Source organism: Pan troglodytes, chromosome X (assembly GCF_028858775.2).
Source record: "Pan troglodytes isolate AG18354 chromosome X, NHGRI_mPanTro3-v2.0_pri, whole genome shotgun sequence".
NCBI lineage: Eukaryota > Metazoa > Chordata > Mammalia > Primates > Hominidae > Pan > Pan troglodytes.
This window is the reverse complement of record NC_072421.2, coordinates 67819470-67837089: the sequence shown is the minus strand read 5'-3', so window position 1 is coordinate 67837089 and position 17620 is coordinate 67819470. Positions and strand designations below refer to the sequence as shown.

The following is a 17620-nucleotide window of genomic DNA, read 5'->3' as shown; positions in this document are numbered from 1 at the left end:
TTTGTCGTGGTCTGCTATGTGCACATTGTTCCACCTATACGATGGCACAGGGGCGGGCCCAGGGAAGCCAAAAGATTGGCGGGGGGCTGGGGGAAAGGCTGCTGGGGTTGTGAAAAGCGCAAGACCTCTCTTGAGCTATGTGTTCTTGAGCTGCAATCTGGTCTTTTTCATGTGAGCCTCTTCCTTACTGATTTTGGCTCAGGATGGATGGAGGGGAAAATAGGCAAATACTACTTTCCCAGGTAACAGCAGCCTCGGCTGGGAAGGAATCAGACCAGGTTGACACACTTACTAGTTGGGTAACTCTGGGTGAGCCACTTAAATTCTTTAAGTGTTGGTTTCCTCATCTGCAAAATGAGCTGGAGGCTGGGTCTACCCAAGCTATTTGGGGCCCAGGCCTGAAGTATCTTTTGTAGATGCCACATTCTTAAGCTGAGAGTGAGTCAGTTCTGTGTATTGCTGCCCCAGGACAATGTTCCTTTTGGCAGGACATCTAGCCTACCGGTCATGTGGTCACAGTCACAGAAGACCTAAGGCAAGGTTGTCTAACCTGTGGCCTGCGGGCCACATGTGGGCCAGGATGGCTTTGAATGGGGCCCAACACAAATTCATAAACTTTCTTAAAACATGATGAGAATTTTTTGTGACTTTTTTTTTTTTTTTTTTTTTTTTTTTAGCTCATCAGCTATTGTTAGTGTTAGTGTATTTTATGTGTGGCCCAAGACAATTCTTCTTCCAATGTGGCCCAGGGAAGCCAAAAGATTGGACACCTTGACCTAAGGTAATGGGGATGTGGGAGTGTGGTCTGAGGCATGGAGAGAATGTGGGATGTTCCAACAGGAAATTCAGACCATCTTCCTTCTGTTGCTGCCTCTGAAATGGGTGCCTTAGTCCTTCCCCTAGCTCATGTGTGGCGTCATTTGCAAAGAAGCACCTAACATGTAGGAAGTACTCACGCCGATTTCAAGAACAGACGGGGAAAGCGTTTTATTTGCAAAGAATAAACCATTAATTTACACAAACTTACATCCCAGTTTATATACATTATATATAGTTTATATACACAGTATCTCACACTGGATGCTGACCCCCAAAAGCAGCATTGGGCCTGCTCCAGGCCATTCTCACAACAAAGCCCACCCCCCAATCCCAGCTGGAGGAATATAGAAATGACACACCCCGAGCCCTCCTGGAGAGAGTCCTGAAATGGATTAAAAGACAAAAATCAGCTTTCTTCTTTGTGCTCACAGGGCCTAGAGGAGCCTCCAGGCAGGGATGGGTCCTGAGGCAGCATTACAGTAGCCTAAGGACTTGCTGGCACTGGGCCAGTCTTGTGCTTTCCAGTCCAGAGGCTAGAGCTGGGAGAATGTCTTGGGAGGAGGAAGAGTTCTGATGAAGGCTGCAGCTACTCTCTCCCTGCCTGGCCAGGCTCCTGAAGGGGGCCAAGTACTTCCAGCCTGGAGTTTGTGGGTGGAAGAAAGAAGATGGCCATGTGGGACAGGAACTGCTTTACCCCCTCACTCTGCTGAGTCTGGAGGTTGGTGCTTGCTCACCACTTGGGGCAGGTCATCTTCCCTCTCTGGGCCTCAGTTTCTACATAAGTAACAGGGTGGAATGTAGGTTGGGCTAGATTCCCTCTAAGGGCCTTTTTAGCTCTAAATTTCTCTGAATCTATTTGCATCCACAGGAAGTTACATAAACACATACACTCATACATGGATCAAAGTCTTTGTTTACCTCCAGGGTTCCTAGCTCTTTCCTGTTCAGCAAAAGAAATTTGGCTCAGGATGGATGAAGGGGGAAATAGGCAAATACTACTTCTCCAGGTAACCAGTAGCCGAGCAGCCTCCGCCAGCTGTCTTTTGTGCCAGCTTGGCTGTTGAAGCCCAAGTAGCTGGCAGAGACTCCTGCCATGCCATTCTCCTTCAAACCTCTGTCATCTGCTTGCCCACAAATGTCCTCGTCCCATTCTCCATGCAAGCATTGGTCCTCTGGCAAATTCACACCAGCATAATTCCAAACTGCACATCTATTTCCACATTCTCTCATCAGTAAATTGCTTTGTCACTTTGCCAATGACTTAGCAGCAATAGGGCTCCCCAGCTACCTATTGCTTCCCTCATCATCCCTCGCCCTCTAGAGTTCCTTTGGAGGGTTCAGAATGAATCAAGGGTCCAGTGGAGATCCTATTTCCTTTATCATCCCCTCCATGTCTGGAGAATAGAATGGTATCAGGATGCTCTTTAGGGGCACAATTAGGAAGACTTTTCCTCCTCTCTCCTCACACCTTTCTGGCCTCAGAACCAGTCCTCTCTTTCAGGTCTTCCCTCCATCCCTGAGAGACCCTGGTAGTATCAAAGTCTCTAAGGTATGGTGGAAAGAGATAAGGAGTCACACTAGTAGTTGTGGGAAGCAGGCTGGCTCCTGTAAGCTGTCTGTAGGGTAATGAAAGGAGGACTTTGCCCACAGTAGGGGCTCTACACATGATGGTTGGCTGGTTCCTAGGATGGGTGAAAGAACATAAAGGCCACAAGTTCTGTGGGTCCCAGAGGCCTGCTGCTCCAACATGGTGCCAGGAAGATTCTTCTGAACACAAGAGCTCTAAGGCTGTTCGCTGTTTTCCAAAGAAATGTCTGACTCTTTTTGCCACAGAGCCCCTGGCAGCTGAGAGGACGGGTATTACCATCGAGGAATGAAATCAGGCATCTCTGGGTTTCTCCCCGGAACTCTCAAGGATTTCAGTTCCCAATTACCACTTTTATTGGTTCTCTCTAGACCTCAAATTCCACACAACGCTGTGGTGTAATGGAACAGCTTTGGAGTCAGACCTGGCTGAAGCTCCAGGTCTGCGGCTTAAACTGGTCAAAACACTCTGAGAGTGCTACCTCTCTGAGCCTCATCTAAACAATGATGTTTGTCATATTATCAGCCTTGCCTTCTTCAAAGGAGATAATACAAGAGAAATTATTTTCCAAACATGAAGGAGTGGTTCTTGTTGGTTTCTGCTACAACTGCGGACTGTCCGAGGCACTTTATAGGAGTTAGGGCCAGACACATGCCTGGAGTTCACCTCACCTTGGGTTGCAAGGCTGTCATTAGCAACCAGACAACGGAGGCCTAGCCCATCACGTCTCACCCTGACCCTTGAAGGGCCAAGCAGTGTGGTTGCTTAGAAAGGGAAGGCACAGCTGAGAAATAAGTACCCGCTGTTCTTGGTGAATTTCAGCTGCCTGAAGGAAATTATTCCCCATCTCCTGAAAAGGAAACACATTTCAGGAACAAGAGGAGCAGACTGTACAAGGCTGGCCTTCCCAGGTTTGGGCTGGACCTAGCACCCAGAAACCAGGCTGAGCCCAGGCACTTTGAAGTAAGGCTCTCGAGGGTCCTACCATATGATCTGTTGGGAAGCTTGGGGTTTAGGGGAAGGTGAATTTGGACCTGAACTAGGGTGCAGATCCCTGCTCAGTGCCTAGACACTGGCTTCTCCTGAGCCTGGCTTTAGGGGAGCAGCATGAGCACCTGCGGTGACAATGCTCTGCTGTGGCTTTTTGAAGCCAGAGTGAAGAAAGACTGGGTTAGTACAGCATCAGCTGCTGGCCTTTCAGATAAGGCCTGGCCTAATGTCCACTTGGGTTGCAGCAAACTTGAACAAAATCCCTCTGTCCTATCCTCACCCCTTGCCCTTTCTAGGCCAGGTAAAAAGGCTCTGCCTTGCTAATGCCCAGGAGAAGTCTAGGATTTGGGAATTTAGAAGGCTGTGGTGAGGGCTACCTGCTAAGAGTCACAGGTACTAGAAATTGAAGGGACTTCTGGAGGTCATCCAGTCCAACCCTTCGTCCCCAGACAGAATTTGATTAGGAATGGATGAAAAACATTTGTACTGCTTAATAAATGGAAAATTCTGTTTGTGCCCAGGTAAGCTAAAGAATATCCCAGACTCACATGACCACAGGTCCCAGGTTAGGCACCTGTCTCAGACAGAGGTAGGCTCCGTGGAGAAAGAAGACAGGAGTTCTAGTCAGGCTGGGAATGGGGGCAACTAGAAGGTGACCCCAGGGAATTTTCTGAGTGTGGAGCACAGCTGTAAATAAAATGAGAGTCATGTGACCCAAGTACGGATTCAGGGTCTTAGGCGGGCAGGTTTGTGGCCATTCCCTGTGATTGTTCCAAAGCACAGCAAACTTCCCAAAGCCCAGCAAGCTGCCACGGTGTGGCTGTCAGCTGGAGTGGGAAGAGCACTCCGACCCTCCTGCAGGCCACAGTACAGAGCAGAAAGAACATTCCCACTGCCAAGGATGCTCCTTGGCAGGTTTCTCTTATGGTCTCTGCCAAAAGCACCTGCCTTTTCCCTCTCTGGCCTTCTTCTTAGGCTGCAATGCTCCCTTCCCACTCCACCCCAGCCACTACCCTACCCAAGAGAGGAGCAGCAGCCCCCTTGGGGTCAGATGTCGACCCCCAGAGTCTGGAGTGCACCTTTGCTTTCTCTGGCCTGCTGCCCTGGATCCTCATTTTAGTGCAACAAACAATAGATCTGACAACAGGGACCTCGGGGTTGAAGAGTCATGCCATAAGTCAGTCAACATGGAACCAAAGAAGGTTCTGCTTCATGTAAACCCTGGGGCTCCATCAACTGTCCTGTTAACTCAAGGTCATTCTGGAAAGTCAAGCAGGCCTTGTCACCCTGGAGTCACTGGGGAATAAATAACACTGGGGCATTTCTCTGCGGCTGCAACACCAATACACCTCACTCCACAGCAGCACTTAGAGGTTCTGGGAGTCCTGGCTCCCAAACCCAGGGAAGGGGCACGGACAGAGGCAAAATGGGGGGAATCTAGGATGCAGGGGCTTCACCCAGCCTGATGGCCCCAAAGAACGTGGTGTGCTTGCTCATGTTGATGGAGATGTCAGCGTGCACCATCTTGACGGCGATCTTCTGCCGGGCCTTGAGGAGGCAGACGCCTGCGGTATAGCAAGTGTTGTAGTTGGTCTTGCCCGTCTCGATGCTGCGTGTGCACTGCAGGAAGGGCTTCTCATCCACCACCACCTCATAGCTGGCAAAGTCAGTGAAGTTGATGTAGTATACCTGAGTGAGAGGCAACAAGAAGGGATTGGGGAAGAGAGGAAAGAGAGGGTGGGGGGCCCTCCCTGTGGTGAATTGACAGAATCTTCTCAGATGAGCTGTTAGTATACCCCATGGATGGGGCAGTGCCATGTGAAGGCGTGCTAGCTGGCCAACAGGAAAGGACAGGTGACAGGCATTGTTCTTCCCCTAGTCCATGGGGCTCAGCTGGCTGAGCAAACTTTTCTTACAACAGCACACCTGTCGTAAACTCTGTAAGGCTAAGAACCATGCCCTATTTGCAGCTTCACCGTGTCCCCGTTCCCCCGCCCACCCCTGCCCCAGCCCTGACATGAAGCAGAGTGCTCTGCACATAGCAGGTGTGTACACAGTGCCGTGAACACAAACTGACTTCCATTCTTGAGCCCCACGGACTATTTGTGGAGAAACTTAGAAGTCACTGATTCCCCAGAGAGGGCATGTAACAACTTGTGATTTCTTGAGCTCCTTAACAGAAGCTTATTCAGCTTGCACCACCCCTCCCCTGTGCCTGGACTCCCCTCACTGATTCACAGTGCCCCTTGGGCCTCCCATTTGATGATTGAGGAAACAGGTCCAGAGAGATCGAGAGCTAGCTACCACAAGCAAGACAAAGAATTTGGAAAAGCCCAGGCCCCTAACTTTGTGGCCAGAAGGAAGCACTAACTTATGCTCAGTGGCCTAATGTCATGGCGATTTTCCCAGCCTGCATGGGCCACTCTCAATTCTCTTCTAGGCTCAGAAAATTAATTTTTCCATCCTTCACTACCCTTATCCATCATACCTCACACCAAGTTTTGATCTGCCGCCCACCCCCACCACGTGGAACTTGGCTCATAGGACATCAGGGTTATGCCCATGTGCCCCATGGGTGTTGGGACTCTCAGATATCACCGTAAATCATTTTATGAAAGGTCACTCCCTCTATCAGCTCTTCAGGTGGGAACAGCATATTTGGGTGCCATATACGGGTCAGGACCCAAGCTACACCGGGGTGCTCAGTGTGCCTAGCAGATGCTTGTTAGCCCACCTTCTCTGGCCGCTCTCATGTGACACCCATCTGTTGGCTCCATAGTCCTTCTGTCCACCTGCCTGCTTGCTGCCCATCCCACAAAAATCCCAACCTCATGGCTCATCTTCCTTTATCTCCAAGGAGCCACTCCCATGGAGGCAAACAATGGGGGAATGGAAGTAGATGGACACTGGTGGACTTGGGGAGCGGGCCCAGGGCAGGAAGAGGACAAAAGCAGAGGGAGAAAGGGCTGGGAGAATGACAGCAGGAAGGAGGCAAGAATAGAGGAATAGAAAGATAGGGAAACAAATGGGAGAAAGAGGAAGGAAAGACAGTCAGAAATCTTTTTGAGGTGGAAAGAAAGTCTGCAGGAGCACTATTCATTACAACGTCCGAGCCAGCAGTGTTGAGGGGAAGGGTTCTCAGTAACCCTGGAACTGACTTTCAAAGAATGTACTGAGACCAAGTTCAAGTTTGGCAGTGCAGCCAAACAGCTCAGAGGGTAAACAGGGGCCTGAGGCCCTGCAGGAGGGAATCAGATGGCAGGGTGTGGGAGGGGTCTTTTTCACAGTTTTTCAATAATATTTGGCTAGGGAAAAACAAAACAAAACAAAACAAAAGAAGCTGGCCCCCTTTCTCTTTCCTCCTTTCAACTCCCTCCCAGTGCGGTCCCCCCACCCCCTCACCCAAAGCAGGAAGTTAGCCATTGGATGGTCTTGGCTGGCTCCACAGTGCCCCTATGTGGCCTGCACCGGATCTGCATTCTGGATATAAGAAGAGTTAGGCCTAAGACCGTACTCACTTCTACCTGACTATAGATGAAGTAGGTGCCGTCCACCAGTACCTCCAGCTCCCCGCTGCGGGGATGTAGCTTAAACACCTTGGGGTTCATAGTGATGCGAGACCAGTCATTGAGCACTCCACCTGAAAGATCTCAGTATGAGAGAAGGGCAGTCACTCAGTACATGTCAGAATAATCGAGGCAACAGAAAATAAATACCAAGGAGTTCACAACCCCCACCCCTATCCCAGTGCAACCAGGGTAGCCTAGAAGGCCAAACTTTAAGAGCATTTGAAAGCAGAGAAGCTGTTCTGTTTGTAAAGCAGCTGCCAGGCCTGCTTCAGGGCTCCTGGGCTCTGCCTGTCTGTCTTTATCCTTCCTTTCTTGACCCTTGCATCTGGAAGGGTCTTTAACCAATACCTTCTAGCTGGAATTTGCCGGTGGAGGATGAGAGTGGGCATGCTGCCCTATTTTCTTTGTTGTTATGGGGCCTGCACAGGCAAAATTCAGACACTGAGTGGCAGGCTAGGTCTTATTATTCAATTTTACTTTCCCAGCCAGAGCTCCTGAATCCCTCTCTTGTCTCATAGGTTCATGGGTTTTCTCTTTCTCCTTAAGAGATTCTTTTTTACGGTTCTTCCACACCCACAGCTTTCTGGAAAGCCTCCCTGGGAGGAAACCACTCAGCCCACTGTCTATCTGGAGAACCTTAGGGATTAGAGATGATTCAGACTCCATGGTAACTGGGGCTACTGACCACTAGTACCAGGGCCCCATAGGTGAGAGGGATCCTTATGAGAATGAAGGATAGACTGGCAGGCTGCAATAGAGCCAGCTGAGAGGATAGGAGCCGAGCCACCCTTGGCAAACCATCTGTCTCAGCCCCACCCCAGGCAGGGGTGGAGGGGGCAGTCACACTCCTTTGGACAGCGGAAGCCAGTGTGTGAGGATGGAGGAAAAACTTCTCTTTCCATCCTGCAGAAAGAGGAATGTTCCTTCCCACCATGAGAGGAGGACATCCAAGCCCAGGGAGCCTTTTCCCCTCTAAGCCATCCATCCTGCACCCAAGAATTTATATTTTATGAGTCCATCTTTGGCCAGTTTCAGTAGGCCTGCCTGTCTGAGGGGTGAGGAAACAGCCTTTCTGGAAAAGGTGACCATCTTTCCTTGAGGTGGTAAGTAGATGGGCTAGGAGCTGCCCTGGCTCTGTCCCATCAATGGACCACTCTGCATGACGTCCTCCAACCCCTGACCCCATCACTTCTTCTTCTTTTTTTTTTTTCTGAGATGGACTGTCACTCACTCTGTCACCAAGGCTGGAGTGCAGTGGTGTGATCTTGGCTCACTGCAACCTCCACCTCCCGGGTTCAAGTGATTCTCCTGCCTCAGCCTCCCGAGCAGCTGGGATTACAGGTGTGTGCCACTATGCCCAGCTAATTTTTGTATTTTTTGTGGAGACGGGGTTTCACCATGTTGGCCAGGCTGGTCTCAAACTTTTGGGCTCACGTGATCCGCCAGCCTCGGCCTCCCAAAGTGCTGGGATTACAGGTGTGAGTCACTGCACCCCACCCCCATCACTTCTTCTGGTAGTACTAAAGGTCAGCACAGACCACCTCTGAGGATTGGCCCAGAGGGGCTGGAAACAATCTTATTATGTGGCAGTGGGAGCAAAATCAGTGGCTTCTGGCACAGAATAAACACTATCTATCTAGATATCCAAACAAATCTATTTTGGCCTGTCTCTGGCCTCCCTGGACAGGTGGGGATCATGGCCCACTCAGGGCCTTGGGGTCCCCAGCAGGACCAATTGGGTTTTGGTGCCATTGTGTTCCTATTTACACTTCTGAGGCTACTAAGTCAGACACGGAGGTGGCAGTCAGGGAAGTAGCTAAATACAGTCATTAAGGAAACTCAGCACAGCCAGTTCAGGACTGACTGAGTTCTTAGAAACTGTCCCCATGTAGCTGTTTTTTTTTTTAACCTTCCTTTACCGTTTCTGTACTCACAACCCCTCCCTTCCACCCCAAGCTCTGTAAGCATCTGGCATCTTGGCTAGCTTGCTGCTTCCCAAGGCTCCTGGGGGTTCACGCATTTTAGGCTTTGTGCACTCTGGGGACTGGACATTATTCCAAAGTGCTGTTCTTTCATGAATGTTCATGTCTCTTTGGGGGAAGAAAATGAACCTAATCATTCAGTGGAGTGTACATACATATCACTGAAGTAGCACAGGGGAGAGGAAAGAGTCAGAAAGATGTACTTTTGAATCCTGGCTCCTAAACTAACTTGACTAAGAAATATTGGGAAAGTTAATTAACCTCTCTGAACTTCACTTTCTGTCTTGTAAAAAGGAGCTCATACCTACCTCATAGGGTGGTTGTGAGGACTGAATGAAATTAAAGACAAAGAAAGTATGCTGAGAACTCTAAAGTATCGTACAAATATGAGACAGCATGATTTATTATGGTATTATCCAATCTCTCTGGGACTCTGTTTCCCCATCTTTTAAATGCAGGGATTACAACAAATCAGTGTTTCTTAACCCCATTAAACACGTTCTCCTTTTTGATAGACACTAGCATCTTAAATTCCCTGGAGATTCTAACATGCCCCACCCTCCCTGAGAGATGCAGCCTGTCTGCCCACCTGTGTAGATCAGACAAGAAAAATTTAATTTTACATAGTTTTACTTTCTATAATTTGTATTGTGAAAATATTAATCTAACTACACATATCTCCATGGTGGCTCTGATATAACCTCCATCCCCTGAGAATGCCTGGGCTAGATGATGTCTCAAGTCCCTTTCAGCTCCGTCATCAGTGATTCTAAAGCAATTTGGGTGTAGCAACTGGTCTTGATGCCAGCAATTGCGCAGGACAGCCAGTAGAGGGCATGATGGAGCAAAGAATGACTTCGTATGCCAACGGTACTTCAGCGGCCTGGGAGGAACTAGGCTGGGTGATTATTTGGAGGCTGGGGAGGAGGCAGGGGAGAAGCTCCTCTTTGGGAGAGAGCCTATTTTGATTCTTACCATTCTTGACTTGAATTGCTGACCCTTGGCCCTGTAGATGCACCACAGCTGGCTGGCAGGATGAGAAGGATAGAGAGTAGTCACTATGAGTAATGGCTGCTTGCTCAGCCACCAGTCCCATGTTTCCATCCTGGTTTCTAGTCTTCTATTGTAATCCAATTCTGATCCCTCTCCCCTGTCTTGGGATGTTACTGACTACATTTCTACTAGAGGGTAATATGATTTTGTAGCTCTACCGCTTCCTAGCTATGTGACCTCAACCAAATGTAATGCCTCTGAGCCTCATTTCCCTAACTGTAAGATGGGGATTAGAAGAATGTCTGGCCTCTCTCACAGGGATGTCTGAAGATCAAATGAGGTGATGGATATAAAATTGCCCTGAAAGCCGTCAAGCACTGTGCAGCTGTGTAGATTTATCACTGTGGCCACACAGCTGTAGCGAGGGAGGCTGAGATGAGACAAGGCAAGGCAGTAGAACCTGCCAATAGAGACAGATTAGGAAGCTCAAAGACGGGGAGGAGCTCTTCAGGCCATTAAGGCAGACGCCCAGGCTAGGCTGGGCCTGGAGCTGGTTGGCTGTTTTTCAAGGACATACTCTTCAACTCTTCAGCTCCGGATCCCAGGTGGTCTGAGAGCCGGCAAGGTGTCTGGGGTGGCTGGGGAGTTGGAGGCTCAGGTGAATAGGTCTGACTGGCAGCTTATTTCAGCTGACTACTGGGCCTGGCTATGGTGAACCTGGGGTCTCCTGTGGAATGAGGAAAAATGATCCTGGCAAGACACCCTTTCCTTAGCTAAAAACATGCCCTGGGGCAAAGCTTTTCTATTCATAGAGATGGGAGGGGGCTGTGAGTGAAAACCCTCAGAATCTCCGGGGTGTTCTCATGAAATAAAGCCTCAGGAAATCTAATAAGAAGCTAATTTAAAGGTGGCTCTAGCCTGTGGCTTTCCCTCCTACCCAGGAAGAGAGCAATCCCCAGCCAACCTGGTTTTCTCGAGTTCCAGCTTTATCAGCAGCACCTGCAAAATAGGATAGGCCAATCAGAGGGCATGATCTTTTGACTTCCTTTTCCCCTCACCTGAGCAGCTAGTGGTGGTGAGCCATGCTCCCTGCAGCCAGCCCTGTCTGAGCTTTATTCTCCAGGGCTCAGAGCTGGAGGAAGAGTCAGAGTGCACCCCTTCTGTTTCCTGCCCTGACCTTCATCTTCAGTGGGCCCAGCACCCAGCAGGGAAACTTCTGAGTATTGCCTCTGGCCAATATTAGCCCAAGGCAAGCCCCACCGGGCACCCATGGAGAACAATGAGAGAGCATTCCCGTCACTGTGTGACCCTGAGGCAATGGCATTGGCTTCTCTAGTGTTTTGCTCCCTTTCTATTAATTTTCTTCATAGAGCCCACTGCTATTTGTAAATATCTTGTTTCTTTGTTCTCTCTTCCTCTAGGAGATAAACTCTATAAGAAAAGGGACCATGTATCAATATATCTCTTTGTATACAGAAAGTGCTCAATATTTAAGGAATGATTGGATGAAAAAAAATCTCTAACTCCATCTCTTGTGGCCATGGTAACACTGCTGAGCCCTGTGTGAAGTACAAGTTAAAGAATCTGAATCCTGCTGCAGAATTCTTGCCCCTGGAGAAATCAGCTGTAAGGGTCCATTTCTTTAAAGCCCCAAGATACAGGGCAGGGGAGTGAGGAGCAGGAGAAAGAAATAACAACTGACATTAGCCCAGGCAGTCTGACTCTTGTCAACTCCAATTAGGCAGGTTTGGATCTGCATTCATACCTTTCGGATGCCCTTCAGGGCTTAAGGAGAAAGATGCAAAGGGATGAAATGACATTTGAATGGCAAGTGTGGTAGGGTAAGGATCTAGTGCAAGAAGCACTTGGTTCCTGGACAGGACAGCCTTGGTGCCTGGGTTTGCTTCATCCACAGCCTGAGTGACTCTTAAGTTTCTAACTTCTTGACCATTAGTGACTACTTGCTATGGGAAAAGCACTTCAGACTTCACAAGATGAAACTATCCTAGGGCTTGTCATTTTGTTCGGTCCTCAACTTTCTACTCCATAGCCTATTTCTATGCAAACATCAGCATGTGGAGCTAGATGCTGGGAATCACAGAAGATTACATCTATTCCCCACTGGAACTCCAGTGAACCACCAGGGCCTCTGTCTCTGGCTCATATGAGTTTTACTGGTCCACTACAGGGAGGCCAAGAGTCAGGGAGGGCTTGTAACAGAAGGGTTGAGATGGGGCAAGAACAGGTGGCCTGTCCTTGACAGGTTGGTAGATATAAGAAGCTAGAGCAGGCCAGGCCCTACTGGCTTGTCCAATTCCTAGTTTTACACTGGGCTAGGAGATCTGCATCCCTTATTGCACACCAACCCCATCTCCACCGTTTGAAACTGCTCTCAGGATCACCCACTCCTGCTCTCCTAAAGTACTTTAAAGGCACCTGGTGGGGTGGAGAGACAGGGGAACTCACCAGAAGGTCCCTGGAGGCCAGGGGGTCCTTGAGGACCAGGAGGGCCTGGAGGACCAGGTGGTCCCATAACAGTTGTTCCTGGAATTCCAGGAATCCCTGGAATTCCTGGGGGTCCCTGGGGTCCTGGAGGTCCTGGGGGTCCTGGAGGGCCATTGGGTCCAGGAGGTCCTGCTTTCTTTCCTGAAAAATAGGATTCAGTGTTACTTTTTTTTTTTGAGACGGAGTCCTGCTCTGTTGCCCAGGCTGGAGTTCAGTGGCACGATCTCGGCTCACTGCAACCTCCACCTCCCGGGTTCAAGCGATTCTCCTGCCTCAGCCTCTGGAGTAACTGGGATTACAGGCGCGTGCCACCGCGACCTGCTAATTTTTGTATTTTTAGTAGAGACGGGGTTTCACCATGTTGGCCAGGTTGGTCTCAAACTCCTGACTTCGGGTGATCTGCCTGCCTCGGCCTCCCAAAATGCTGGGATTACAGGCGTGAGCCACCGCGCCTGGCCTCAGTGTTACATTTGTAGTTATTTCCTGTGATGAGTGTACTGTCAGGAGTTCTACAGACTTCTGAGGACACAAAGTCAGCTCTCTGGGAGGCCCTGCTAAAGAGTTGGATACGTTTATCACACATCTCTGTCTCCCTGTCTCCGTCTGTCTTATGCTTTCTCTCCCCTCCCCCCACTCCCTTTTGTGAATATGCATTTACAAAGCTAGGTTTGAGCATACAGAAATAAGTGGCCCTCCAGGAGATCAGTCTGTCTGTGGGGAAACAGACACAGTCATGGGATAGTAGAAGTGCTACCTTAGTGGGCAGGGACCAAATGCTGAAGAGGTCAGAGAAGGTTTCAAAAAGGAGGTTACATTTCAGCTGAGTCCAAAGGATGAGAACTACCAAGTGATTAGACCTATGGGTCACTTCGTGGTTCTTTTTAGAAAGGGCTATTGTTGAAGAATGTGGAGCTTTTATGTTTACTGCCCAGTTTGGTGGACTTGATGTCGATAACAAGAGGAAGCCGTACAGCCTGGCCTTAGGAACAGTATCAGCTCCAGGAAGGTTCCTCCAGGAGTCAGGATGTACAGGAAATGGGGGTTGGGATGGGGACAGTGCTAGTTGGGAATGAGGAATGGGAAGGAGTTTTGGAGATGGGGGAATGGAGAAGGAGGAAGAGGGGCACGGAAAGAGGAGGAGGGAGAGAGAGAGATATTGAGAAACAGGAAAAAGCAGAGACAGAGAGTAGAGGGAGCTGAGGAGGAGGCAGCAAGTTTCACTTTCTCAGCTGACCTCTGTAAACTCTATTTTAAAAGATCTCTGGGAAAGGAAATTCTGCAAACTCCATAGTAACATGTTCCAATGTTTATTGCCCCTCACTGCTCACTGTTAGGAAGTTCTCTGGTATATTAAATGATGTCCCTCTTGTGGCAGTTTAAGCTCTTATTCTATTTGTGTAGACAGAGAAGAATATACATATACATAATAATCCTTATATATGAAAAGAAATTAAGTTACCCACCAACCCCTATTTCTATAGGCTAAATAATCCAGCTTCCCAAAGTCTTTCCTCAGAAGTCCCATTCTCAAATGTATTATTAATCATGCCCACCAACTCTTCCCCCTTTCCTCCTTGCTATCCTTCTAGAACAATCTCGACCCTCCTATTTCATATTCCAGTCCTTTCAACATTCCCACCAGGATGTAGTTATCTTAAATGAGTCATAGCTGTGGTCTTGAACCAAAACCTCCAGCTCTTCCTGTTGACTTCCTCTGCTCTGTGCAGCTCCACTCAAAGACTACATGTAGGCACAGGTCTTCTTCCTTCCTTCACCACCTTCTCACAATTTTATGGAAAGTTTCAGGAATGGAAGCCTGTTTCCAGACTTCATCACAATGTCTTCACCTGAGGTAGTTTCTTAGTTTTAAATACAACCTTCTCTCGTCTCACTAAAAACCTTCTTACTGACTCTGACTTCTTGCTCCCCAGACACTTAGGCAGGAGAATCTTGTCCTGATTTATCAGGTCCTCCCTTAAGAACAATGCCTCATGGCCAAGAAACCAAATCCTCATGGCAATGCCACTCAAGAGGCCAGTTGTCTATGTCTAACCACATCTGCATTTGGAATGAAATCATGGGGTCATCGTGGGGTCTCTTCCTCAGAAAGGAAGGAAAGGAAGGTCCAGAGAACATCTCTCCCAGAAGAGTCCCTGTAGCCTTAAAGACCTAGAGGCATGAGCTTTAGAGGTTTCTCTGCACTTAGCAGCAAAAGATTGGATCTGCCCCGTTTCTAGATCTAGCCAATTTCAAGATGCTGAACAGGAAAACCATCTCCTTTCAGATTTGGGCAGCTTCCAAATCAGGCTTATTCAGAGCCCAAGTTTCAATTCCAGCTAGTGTAGTGGAAAGAACACAAAATCTGTACTCAGGAGATAAGGACGTAAGCCCCAGCTCTGCCACAGACACACTTTGGGCAAATCCCTTCCTCTCCTTGAGCCTTAGTTTCTACATCTGTGAAACAAGGAGCTTGGCCTCAATGATTTCTCTGTTTCCTCATGAGACTGAGTTTCTATAAGGAGGGGTGGCTTACCCCTTGCAGTCAGGAAGCTTTCTTAGCCTGGTTGTAAGGTTTGCTTCTCCCTCCTTATTTTCTAGGTGGCACAGACACAGAAGTTGGTGCATATTAGGCTGTCCTGTGTCCCAAGATTTCCAAGCCTAACAGTGATTTTCAAGCTAGAGGGTGTTCTGTGGGTAGCACAAACTTCACCTTCAAGAATGTGAGTCTCCTGTAATTGCTAAAGTAATTTTGGAAGAATTAGAGCCAGAAACTCCTCCAGTCCAAGAGACTAATGGTTGCAGTGAAAACAGAGAATGTTCACTTATGAAAATGTTAGAAGGCATTTGAGAAAAAAAAAAACTCCTGCTTTGTTCCAGTTCTGCAGCTGGTCCTCTGCTTCTCTGCAACAAGGGTTAGGCAAGTGAGCTTCTCACACTTGCATACTTACACAAAGTTGGGCCCAGAGAAGAGAATGTACAAAATGACCCCTGGAGCAAGAGGATAACTTCAGAGGATTGACTCCCTTCTCTCGATTTCCTTACTTTAACAGAACACCTCATGATATAAAAGCCCAGAGACGTTTGTACTTAGAAACATACCCTATGTAGTGTTAGATGAAAGAATATACACATTCCTTTCAAAGCTAAACTTCATCAAAGGAGTATTTCCTTAACCTTTTAGCTAAGCCCAAAATCAAAGAACAACCAAAAGTGAGTGAATGAGTGAGTGAGAGAGAGAGAGTTGTGGAAGGAGGAAAATTCCATTAAAGGGTGAAAATTAAGAGAACAATTCAATTTACCTCTTCAAGCATGTGCCTATTCACCATGTCCAAGGAAATCCATATTAAATGGCTTCTAAATAACTTTCAGCCAAAGTAAATGTTTAAGGCCTATGTGCACTGTCTTCTCAATAATGTCCCGTACACAAGGTAGCAGTGCCAGGCAATGATCTGAGTTATAATTTCTGTTTTAAAGGGATATGACAAGAGTTAAGAACTACATGTTTGAAAATCAAATCTACTTTCTTAAAAGACAGAATATCTTGGTGGTAAGTGCCCAGGCCCCACAGGGAAAGGTTTCCTCACTGACTCCAGCTCCCTGGCTGTTTTCCAGCCTTGCTCAGTTCAGGCCCTCAGGAGGCCAGGCCATTCCTCAGCTTCTTTACAACAGGCACACAACTTTTCCATGTGGACTATGATACCTCAAGGCACCAGAGTACCCTAGTGTTCAAAGAAGTGGCAGACTGCAGCTGAAGCCAGTCTTTTTGGCCTAGTCTGGGGTTGACAATCTATTCTATAAAGCTCCATAAATCTTATCACACAGCATCATTTCACGTGAAGCATTTTAATGAACAATCATTAGTTTTACTCTGTCTTCCTCCCAGGTCAGAACCCAGAGACAAACAGGTGCTTTAACTAGTTTCATAATTGGTTCTTTCAGTCCTAAGAAGTAGACCATATTGCCTGGCCCTGTCTTTGGAGACTGTTCTGTCTTTGGATTGATTCTCCTCTTTTAGTAAGTGAGCACTTGTAGATGCCCTAGGGCCAGTTTCATTGCAAGTACACTGGGGACTTACTGACCCAACAACGGCACAATGGAAGCTGCTTTGAAAAGACTAAATGGTCAGGGTACTACTCCAGAATAGCTTTTTCTTTACAGAGAAAATGATATTGAATCCTCAAAGCAAGAAATACCTTCCCTGACTCTTTGGGAAATCAAATCAGGGAAGCTTTAAGTCCAAGAAATAGGGTACTGACATCTTTTGATAGGTAGCGTATCTAGTTCCTACATGGTGACACAGGATTTCATTCACACTCAATCACTGATTTGATAAAGGAGGAAAAAAAAGGATAAAAGCGAGTGCTTGTAATCCCAGCTACTCAGGAGGCTGAGGCAAGAGAATCGCTTGAACCCCAAAGGTGGAGGTTTCAGTGAGCTAGGATTGCATCATTACTTTCCAGCCTGGGCAACAAGAGTGAAACTCCGTCTCAAAAAAAAAAAAAAAAAAAAAGAATAAAAAGAAGGGCAGGGAGAAGAACAAGGAAGAATGAAAGAGGTGAATCATCACTGAAGAATGATTTCTTGTTCTTCAGAAACTACAATACTCAAGAAGATAACATATGATTGAATAAAATAACAGACAGACAATGCTGAAAGAATATAATACAAAAATCGTACTCTTGATTTTTTTCTTCTAACTTTAGAAAATATATGACAAGACAGCAATTTTATAAAGTCAGGAACTTACCCTTTTTCTTGTTTTTAACTGGGCCTATAAGAAAAATAAAATAGATAATTAAGTCACTGGAAATGAACAGAAAATGTTTATTTTCTAAGATAGTCACTAGGAGGGATCCCCAAGACACTGCAAATTTGAGGGAGTCTCACAGCCAAGGGTCAGGCTTTTGGCAAGGATCCAACTATCAAACCTCCCCATTCTGTCTTCCGACTCCTGAGGCCACAAAAGTTTCAAGGAAGATTCTTCCCTAGGGAGAAAAATCTCTCTACTTCAGTCTTTGGGGTGAGGGAATGGGTACTTCTCCATAGAGATGAAATGCCCAGAAATGCACAACTCAACAACCTTAGGACAGCATTCCATTAATTCTGCAAGTCCTGAGGTTGAAGAGTCATGCGTTCAGGTGAGAATCTGATATGAAGTCTCGTGTTGAACTTGGAAG

General features: G+C 47.6%; 1 protein-coding gene and 1 non-coding gene across 3 annotated transcripts in view; both read right to left on the bottom strand.

The window, feature by feature from the left end:
• Positions 1-961: 961 nt before the first annotated feature.
• The window catches only part of EDA (ectodysplasin A), a 434047-nt gene continuing 417388 nt past the window's right edge, over positions 962-17620 (bottom strand). The window contains exons 3-8 of one of the 2 annotated variants that reach the window (XM_009439215.5): positions 17191-17214; positions 12405-12584; positions 10903-10937; positions 9921-9972; positions 6913-7043; positions 962-5083 (exon numbers count right to left, since the gene is read on the bottom strand). In XM_009439215.5, coding sequence (XP_009437490.1) covers positions 4832-5083; positions 6913-7043; positions 9921-9972; positions 10903-10937; positions 12405-12584; positions 17191-17214 — 674 coding nt within the window. In that variant the 3' untranslated portion in view covers positions 962-4831. The remainder of the gene's footprint in view (positions 5084-6912; positions 7044-9920; positions 9973-10902; positions 10938-12404; positions 12585-17190; positions 17215-17620) is intronic. The other variant, XM_009439216.5, reaches the window with a different exon arrangement.
• On the bottom strand, positions 17494-17603 carry MIR676 (microRNA mir-676). The gene has a single exon (NR_106636.1). It is a non-coding gene; the product is annotated as a microRNA mir-676 (primary transcript).